General features: G+C 44.0%; 1 protein-coding gene and 1 pseudogene across 1 annotated transcript; one reads left to right on the top strand and one right to left on the bottom strand.

Annotated features, from left to right (window-relative positions):
- Positions 1 to 336: 336 nt before the first annotated feature.
- On the bottom strand, positions 337 to 5,926 carry LOC118636170 (annotated as a pseudogene).
- On the top strand, positions 5,582 to 7,607 carry TCEAL4 (transcription elongation factor A like 4). Its single transcript, XM_036271027.1, has 3 exons — positions 5,582 to 5,681; positions 6,255 to 6,323; positions 6,688 to 7,607. The coding sequence occupies exon 3, from the start codon at positions 6,715 to 6,717 to the stop codon at positions 7,432 to 7,434; it is 720 nt and encodes a 239-aa protein (XP_036126920.1). The 5' UTR covers positions 5,582 to 5,681; positions 6,255 to 6,323; positions 6,688 to 6,714; the 3' UTR covers positions 7,435 to 7,607.
- Positions 7,608 to 9,128: the final 1,521 nt, after the last annotated feature.

Genomic DNA, 9,128 nt, shown 5'->3' on the forward strand with positions numbered 1-9,128 from the left:
GTGAGGATAAAAAAAAAAAAGACTCAAATGAGGATATAGCTGCACAGCTCCAATTGGACAAGGAAAGTCTCAGTACTATTGGTCAAATTTCAATCCTAGGAGCCTTTTTCTAGGGTTGGCAGAGCCAGCTGAGACTTTATTTTGGAAAAAACACTTGATTTGGCTTTTAGTTGGGGGCATGGGAAAGAGCCCAGGCAGTCCCCCAGGCAGTAAACTCTACCCCAAGGGTGAGCTGAGGACTGGGACAGAGCCTCAGGCTAGTCTCCTATGCCCACCGGTCCCCTGCATAGCTCCTTCCCCACAGGCTGGGAGGACAGGAGGGACCCCTGTGGTTGTTCACTTGGGCAGGACATCAGATGACTCAGACACCAGTTTCCCATTGTGAGTCTTGATCTTCTTCTTCACAACCACTGTCTTGGAGGAACTGGTGCTGGTGCGGCTGAAGAGCCCAAGTTGGCCTGGAAGCCCAGGCCATAATTGAGGTTCCCATAAGATGGGCTCAGAACACCTGAGTAGCCACTAGTGGTCTTGGTATGGATACTCATGTTCTGTATCCCAGACTCCAGCCGGTTCTCCTCGCCCTCCAGCAGCTTGCGGTAGGTGGTGATCTCCACATCCAGGGCCATCTTGATGTTCAGGAGCTCCTGGTACTTGCGTAGGTGCCAGGCCATGTCCTGCTTGGCAGTTCTTGGAGCAGTTTCAAGCTCAGCCACCTTGGCCTGAGCATCCTTGATGGCCAGCTCCCCACGCTGCTCGGAATCAGTGATGGTGACCTCCAGGGAAGCCTTCTGGCCTTTGAGACCCTCAATCTCAGCCTGGAGTAGGCAGATGTTCCAGTTCATCTCAAAAATCTCAGTCTTCATGTGACGCACAGGTCATCCCTGTGCTTCCCAGCCAATGTCTGCAGTTCTTACACTCAATTTGGTGCATGGTCTCAGCCTCGTCCCGGCTGTGATTGGTGATCTCTTTGTACTGGATCTTGACCTCGATGATGATGCCTTCCAGGTTCAGGGAGTGGTTGTTGTCCATGGACAGCACCATAGACGTGTCAGAGATCTGGGACTGCAGCTCACGAATCCCCTTTTCATACAGCTGCCTGTAGAAGTTGATCTCATTGGTCAGCCCTTCCAGGAGAAACTCCAGCTCTACCTTGTTCATGAAGCTTCATCCACATCCTTTTTGGTGAGGGCAAATTCATTCTCCATCTCTGTGCGCTTCTTGATCTCATCTTCCTACTTATTCTTCAAGTCCTCCACCAGCCCCTGCGTGTTGCCAAACTCTGCCTCCAGCCTCAGTTTCTCCTGAGCCAGTATGTCCAGCTGCTGCTGAAGGTTCTTGATGTAGCTCTGGAACATGTTGTCCATGTTACTTTTGAATTGTCTTCTGCTGTGCTGCAGGAGGTTCCACTTGGTTTCCACAATCTTATTCTGCTGCTCCAGGTTCTGCATCTTATCAATAAAGGAAGCAAACTTGTTGTTGAGAGTCTTGATCTGCTCCTTCTTTTGGTTTTGTACACCCTGGATGTTAGGGTCCACCTCTAGCTTTAGGGGGCTTGGCAGGCTATGGTTCACTTGGACAGCTGTGATGCTCCCCAAACCCCCAGCCAGACCCATGTTGGCATCAAGGCCAACCTGGTAGCCACTGCCCACCCAGGAAAAGGATGAGGAGATGATGCAGGTGCCAGGCCCACTCGAGTACAAGCGGCTGCTGAAGGCCTGGGGGCCAGAATTGTAGGCCTTCTGAGACCCTTGTGGACATGGTGGAGCTGGAGTGCAAGCGAGGAGGTGGAATCAGACAGAGATTCGAGAAGGAGCCAAAAAGCTGCTTCCTAGGAGCTTTCTTATAAGGCTCAAATCAGAGAGCAGGAGCACAATGCAGGAGGCTTGGCAACCCAGGCTGTGGGTTTTCACTGTAATGCAGTGTGCATGAAGGACTTCTATAAATAATGTTCTCTCATCAATGTTTCTATCTCTCTCTCCCTCTCCCTTCCTCTCTCTCTAAAATCAATAAAGTAAAAATATTTTTTTTTAAAAAGTATTGCACCCATATTTTCTTCTAAGAGTTTAAGAGGTTTAGCTCTTACATTTAGGACTTTGATTTATGTTGGGTTAAGTCTTGTATATGGTGTGATGTGTATAGCTAGTTGTCTCAGCATCATTTGTTAAAAGGACTATTCTTTTTTTTCTCTTTTATTTATTTATTTAAAATATTTTTCCTTTGTTGATTTTAGAGAGAGAGAAAGGGAGAGGGAGAGGGAGAGAGAGATAGAAACATCAATGAGAGAGAACATCGACTGGCTGCCTCCTGCATGTCCCCCACTGGGGATTGGGCCCACAACTTGGGAATGTGCCCTGACCAGGAATCGAACCGGTGACCTCTTGGTGCATGGGTCGATGCTCAACCAGTGAGCCACACCCCCCGGAAATATTTATTTATTTATTTAGTTAGTTAGTTAGTTAGTTAGTTACAGATGTCCCTCCTTTTCCCCCTCATGAACACCCTGCTCCTATCCCACCCCATGTTCACCGTATTGTTGTCTGTGTCCATTGGTTATGCATATATGCATGTAAGTTCTGCGGTTTATCTCTTCCTGCCCTTTGAGGTTTGTCAGTCTGTTCCCTACTTCCATGTCTCTGGGTCCATTTTACTCAATTGTTTATTTATTTTTATTATATTCCACAAATAAGTGAGATCATGTGATATTTGTCTTTCTCTGATTGGCTTATTGCGCTTAGGATAATACTTTCCAGGTTCCTCCATGTTGTCTCAAAGGGCAAGAGATTTTTCTTTCTTATAGCTGCATAGTATTCCATTGTGTATATGTACCACAGCTTTTTTATCCACTCATCTACTGATGGACACTTGGGCTGTTTCCAGATCTTAGCAATTGTAAATAGTGCTGCTATGAACATAGAGATGCATATACTCTTTCTGATTGGTGTTTCAGACTCCTTAGGATATATTCCTAGAAGTGGAATCACTGGGTCAAATGGCAGTTCCATTTTTAATTTTTTGAGGAAACTCCGTATTATTTTCCATAGTGGCTGCACCAGTCTGCATTCCATTCCCACCAGCAGTGTACTAGAGTCTCCTTTTCTCCACACCCTTGCCAGCACTGTTGTTTGATGATTTGTTGATGGCAGCCATTTTGGCAGGTGTGAGGTGATATCTCACAGTCGTTTTAATTTGAATCTCTGATGATTAGTGATGTTGAACACTTTTTCATGTCTCTTGAAAAAAGACTATTCTTTCACTATTGGATTTTCTTGGCACTCTGGCTGAAAATCAATTGACTGTAAATTTAAGGGTTTATTTCCAGACTCAGTTCTGTTCCATTGGTCTGTATGTTCTTATACCATTACTACACTGTCTTGATTCATGTATGGTAAGTTTTGAAATCTGGAAGTATGAGGCCTCTAACTTGGCTCTTCTTTTTCAAGATGGTCTATTCTGAGTTCTTTGCCTTTCCATATGAATTTTGGGATCAGTTTGTCAATTTCTGCAAAGAAGCCAGCTGAGATTTTCATAGAGATTGTGTTGAGTCTATAGGTCAATTTAAGAAATATTTCCCATCTTAACAATATTAAGTCTTCTAATCTATGGACATAAATTGTCTTTCCATTTATTTAGGTATTCTTTAATTTCTTTCAACAATATGTTTTATAGTGTTTCTACCACGTTGCTAAACTCATTTGTTCTCATAGTTATTTGATGGATTCCTAGAGATTTTCTATATATAAAATCATGTCATTTGCAAATAGAAATAGTTTTACTTCTTTCTTTCTAATCTGGATCCCTTTTATTTCATTCTTCTTTCTACTCTGAAAAGACTTTGAGAGTATGTCAGAATATAGGTTCTTTATTTTCCTTTAACTATTTAACTTATTATGCGAATATAATTTCTGTAATAAGCTTTTTTTTTTTTTTTTTTTTTTTTTTTTTTACAACTGATAGGAAATGCTTCTTCATCACATACTAAACACTTTTATACCTGGGGATGTTAATGGGCTCTCTCTGTTTTATTCCTCTTACTATGCTTCTTTCAGTACTAAACTGAGTTAAGAGTGTAGTTATCTAAATCATTCTTGAAATATGGGTTTCTCCATCAGGTATAAATGCAATTCATACCAGATAAGATCAGTTAGCACAGTGCCTGGCACATAGGTGGCATTCACTGGAGGGCAATACCACATCTTGTGGTTATACTTTGTGTCCCATCACCCAGAGTAATTTGGGATTATGGATAGTTAATAATTATATTTACTGTATATTGAGCACTCGACATAAAAAGGATTATTTTTTAAAACTAAATATCCTAAGATAACCAGGGTAAACAACTGTACTAAGAAGATTATGTAACTAAATCTGTACTGATGGACAATTTTGATGTTCCATTTTTCCCCATTATAAACAAAGCCTACAGAATAACTTCTATAGACTTAGTTCCAGCAAAGAATAAATGTATAATAAATAATTATTATGGGACTTTAAAAACAAAAACATAAGATTATATTTTAACATGTTACTAATTATCTCCCTGGTAAAATATTAGAAGTGTAGTAAGTGAACCAAAATATTCAATATTTTTATTTTCAAACAATATACAAAATTGACCTTCAGAAAAATTTAACCAATACACTCAACAAGGGCAGGAAAGAATGCATGTGTTCTGCAATGCTTCAACAAATATAGTACACAGTTTCATGTATTCAAACCGATCACTGCTTTCCTTAAGTGTTCATCTCTTTATCATATTTTTAAAGTCTTCCCCACAAAAAGCTTATGTGGAAACGGAGGTACTTATCCAGAGCTTGTTAAAACAAGAGAGTCAGGCACTATCACTTGTGTTTGGCAAAGACATAAAGGCAGGCAGGGGAATGGGAAAGCTTTAGAATGAAAACAGAAAAGATTTCAGGTATTCTGATTGGAGGTTGTTGGCCTGGGAATCTGGAGGAACGCTAACTAGAAGCAAAGCATTTTATATGACTGGGTTGGTTGCAGTCATTGATCAAGTCCTGAAGTTCAAAGCAGAGGCTGAGTTTGGCTTCCTGGGCTCCTTGCTGCAGAGGTTTCGCGTCACAGTTCTGTTGTCATATATGGTCTGGTCATTGTGTTATATTCAACAGTTCTTTTTTATCTGCTTCAAATATAATTTCATTTAGATTTAAATACTAGTTCATTCGAAAATGTTTGTGCGTGCATGTAAGGAAAAAGAAACATTTTATTTTGAGGGGAAGACTGTTAATATTTTCTTCTAAATGCAACATTCTACTCTTTGTACAATGTTAAAATTCACATTATTACCATTTTATGGGGTAGGTCTACATTCTTTCCGTGGAATTTAAGAGCAACATTATGGAGATTCTTCCCCTGGACCGCCCAACCCATTTAAGAAAAAATGTCTCTACAGTTTTTTGTTAAATTCTCTTCGACAAACTTCTCAAGAGAAAAGGACAAAAGGGCCCAGAGAGGTAAAAGGGGACAAGCCAGTGAGAGGAGAGGCGGTGTGTGGCCGGCAGACGCCGGCTAGTGGGCGGGGCGGGGCGGGGCTCGGATGACGTAATGCTCACGTGACCTGCCAGGCGCAGATGTGGGCACCAGTCCGGGTGCCCGCCTTCCTTCTCTGTGGTCGGACCCTGAGCCATCTGCGAACTACTAATTGTTGCTTCAGGTTCTTTCAGGTCAGTGCGCGGGCCTTCGTCGCCGCCTGCGGAACACTGGAATGGGCGAGAAGGAATGGGCACGGAAAGGAAAAAGGTCGGGGATGGAGTCGGGGTCGAGGGAAGCCGGCCCGAGTGTAGCGATGGCGGTAGGGAAATGACTAAGAGGGAACAGGCGGCCGATGGGCGGCGGGTGGGGAAGGCGGACACCCCCAAGTACCCATGCCCCCTTTCTCCGCACCTCCTTCTCGCTGCCCTCCGTCCATTTTGGAGCCGGAGATGGTGAATTAGGGGGCCACCCCGGCAGTGAGACTGAGGAGATTAACCCCCTCGCCTACTCCCTGCGTAGAGAAAAAAGTTGACCTCGAGGGTGGGGAGGCGAGTTGCCTCTGGAGGAGAAGGACACAGAGATCCAAAATTAGGGTGGAAAACATCCTGATCTGACGCCCGAGGCGTGAAAAGAAATGGCGTCTGGGGTGCGGGGGGCGGAGGAGTGGGGGAGGAAAACGTTGGGTAAGTAGGGCCAGGATTCAGGAAAGGGACGGGAGTCCCCGTGCATCTACCGAACGCCCACCTCCTGTCTCCTGTCTGCAGGTCTGCGTGTCTGTTGTTCTCAGCACTCGGCTAGGCTAGAAAAGGAGGAACCTGTCCAGAATTCCGCAGGTCAGTGAAGGAGGGGTGTCGCTGGACAGGGACCCAAAGGGGTGGGGAGTGTGGGCGGCTTGTCCCGGGCAGAATTTGGGGCCCCACTGTCTAGCGCCCAACACATTTACACACGCTCTGCCACGGTGAGTAAATGAAGAGAAAATGGCAGGGCCTGCCAGAGAAATGCTTGGCTCAAGCCTCTGGGAGGAGTGGTGGGGAAAGGGTGTTAGAAGGAGGGCTGTGGCAGCAGGAGGGCTGCGCCAGGTCAAGGGAATCCTGACAAGGGGCAAGATGCTAGTACTTTCCAGACCTGAGGACACCCCGAAGTCCTCAGTCTCCCTTGTCTCTTCTGTGTCTCCTCTTCCCCCCACCCCGCCCTCAGGACAGGAAAAGGAGAGGACATTGCAACATGGAAAAACTCTGCAGTGTAAATGAAGGAATGCCTGGGAATCAAGGAAAGATGGAAAACGAACAGCCTCAGAATGCTGCAAAACCAGAAGTAGCCTGTACTCTGGAAGATAAGGAAAAATTAGAAAATGAGGGAAAGATAGAAAACAAGGGAAAGACAGAAGATGAGGAAATACTAGAGGATAAAGAAGAGCCAGAGAAGGAAGGAAAGCCAGTGATACAGGGAAAGTCAGAGAGCCTGGGAAAACTAGACAGTGAGGGAAAGCCAAAAGAAGAAGGAAAGCCAGTGGATGATGGAAAGCCAGTGAGCCAGGGAAAACCAGAGAGTGAGGGAAAGCCAAAAGAAGGAAAACCAGGTAGTGAGGAAAAGCCAAAAGAAGAAGGAAAACCAGCCATCGAACCAAGGGCTGCAGGAAAGCGCCCAGCTGGGGATGATGTACCCAGGAAAGCCAAAAGAAAAACCAACAAGGGGCTGGCTCAGTGCCTCAAGGAATACAAAGAGGCCATACATGACATGCATTTGAGCAATGAGGAGATGATAAGAGAATTTGACGAGATGGCTAGGGTAGAGGATGAGGTGAAGAAAACCAGACAGAAATTGGGGGGGTTTATGTGGATGCAAAAAAGTTTACAGGACCCCTTCCACCCAAGGGGCCCAAGGGAACTCAGGGGTGGCTGTAGGGCTCCACAAAGGGGCTTTGAAGACATTCCTTTTGTGTAGTGCCCATGGCAGGCATTTTCCAGCCCCTAGGCTTTAACCTTATGCTAATATTTTGCTTTAGTTGTCACTCATTATCCAACTGCAGCCCTCTATGTTTCAGTAGCAGATTTTCATCCATTGCATGGAATAATGTTCATGATGCATTGTAAAATTAAAAAGAAAACAGTTTGCAAAACCACACATATGGCATCAATCCATTTTGTAAAACTGCAAAGATATTTAGTGATCTATCTACAGAAACAAAAACTCTAAAAGCTGTGACTTCTAAAGATTAACTGGTTATCTGTGGGTAAACATTTTGTTCATATTACTTTCACCATAAAAATAATGAAAGATAAAAAATACAAAAACAACACCAAGTAATCAAAAGAACAGTTCAGTGAGTTTATTGAAGGCCATGGAGGCACTTAAAATTCTTGTTATCAGGATGTGAAATGATAAGTAAAACATTACTTCTGGGACTCAAAGTTGTGGAGGAATCAACCTCACGGTTACAGATGCATTGTTGTAAGGGACAGTCTTGTCATCTGTGAATTGGGGGAGGGGGGGACTTGCCTTCCTGGACTATGGGGAAGATCAGATGAGATCTTGAGTGTGAGCTTTATTGAGCTAGCTACTACCCTCTCCCCTACACTAGCAGGACCAGAACCCCTGCATTTTCCCTGTTTTTGATGTTTCAGAGAGGACTGGAGGAGGTTTCACTTGTTTCCAGAAATAAGTCCAGATAGCTGAGAGGTGGGTGCCACTCTGTCCTGGGTAATGCCACGTCTCCTGGGCACTGTGCTTCTCATGGATCCAGTACCCTCCTAAGGCCCCTATTGCTGGTGGGCTGGAGATCATGATAGACTAAAGCAGCATAGTATCTTAACATAAGGGTGGAGAATTCTCTGCCTACAATAGAGTTAACCCTAACTCAGGTGGGTAGTACCCAGTTATCACTTGGGCCTTAATATTTTACAAAGTTCTTACAAAACATTCCAAAATTTTTGTTGGTTTGTGTGTGTGTTTGCATTCAGCCATCTTCACTGGATTTAGATACTGAAGGTTCAGCCAGGAGAAAAATCTGAGTGACCAGATGCTGTGCTGTTTTCACCTGTTAATCTCTTGTCTGCTGACTCTTTTTCCTTAGAAGGAATTGTCTCAGGAAATTCCTGTTAAGCCCTGCCTTACCATTTCAACAGGCCCATGTGATCCCCCCACCCTGTTCTCATTAGTCTTTTATTAACTTATATTGTTTTTTAAATAAACTTATTTTAAGATAGCTGTAGATTTTTACAGAATCATTGCCAAAATGGTACAGAACTCTGTGTACCCCATACTTAGTATCCCTTTTTTAAAAATTTTTTTGGAGAGCGAGGAAGGGAGAGGGAGAGGAGAGAGAAATATCACTGTGAGAGGTAAACATCTATTGGCTGGCTCCTGCATGTCCCCTTCCTGGGGATCAAGCCCATAACCTGGGCATGTGCCATGATCAGGAATCAAACCAACCTTTTTGTGCACGGAATGAAGCCCAACCAAGTCAAACCAGCCAGGGCTCAATATCCCCTATGTTTAACGTTTAAGTTAGTATGGTGCATTTGCCACAACGAACCAATATTGATACATTCTTATTTGCCAAAGTACACATTTTTTTTCAGATTTCCCCAATGTCCTTTTTCTGTTCCGGGATCCCATTCAGGATACCACCTTACATT

Source organism: Molossus molossus, unplaced genomic scaffold (genome assembly GCF_014108415.1).
Source record: "Molossus molossus isolate mMolMol1 unplaced genomic scaffold, mMolMol1.p scaffold_m16_p_2, whole genome shotgun sequence".
NCBI classification, from domain to species: Eukaryota; Metazoa; Chordata; class Mammalia; order Chiroptera; family Molossidae; genus Molossus; species Molossus molossus.

What these genes read in the sequence shown, in the direction of transcription:
- TCEAL4 (XM_036271027.1), top strand. Translation starts at nt 6,715, where the DNA reads ATGGAAAAACTCTGCAGTGTAAATGAAGGAATGCCTGGGAATCAAGGA.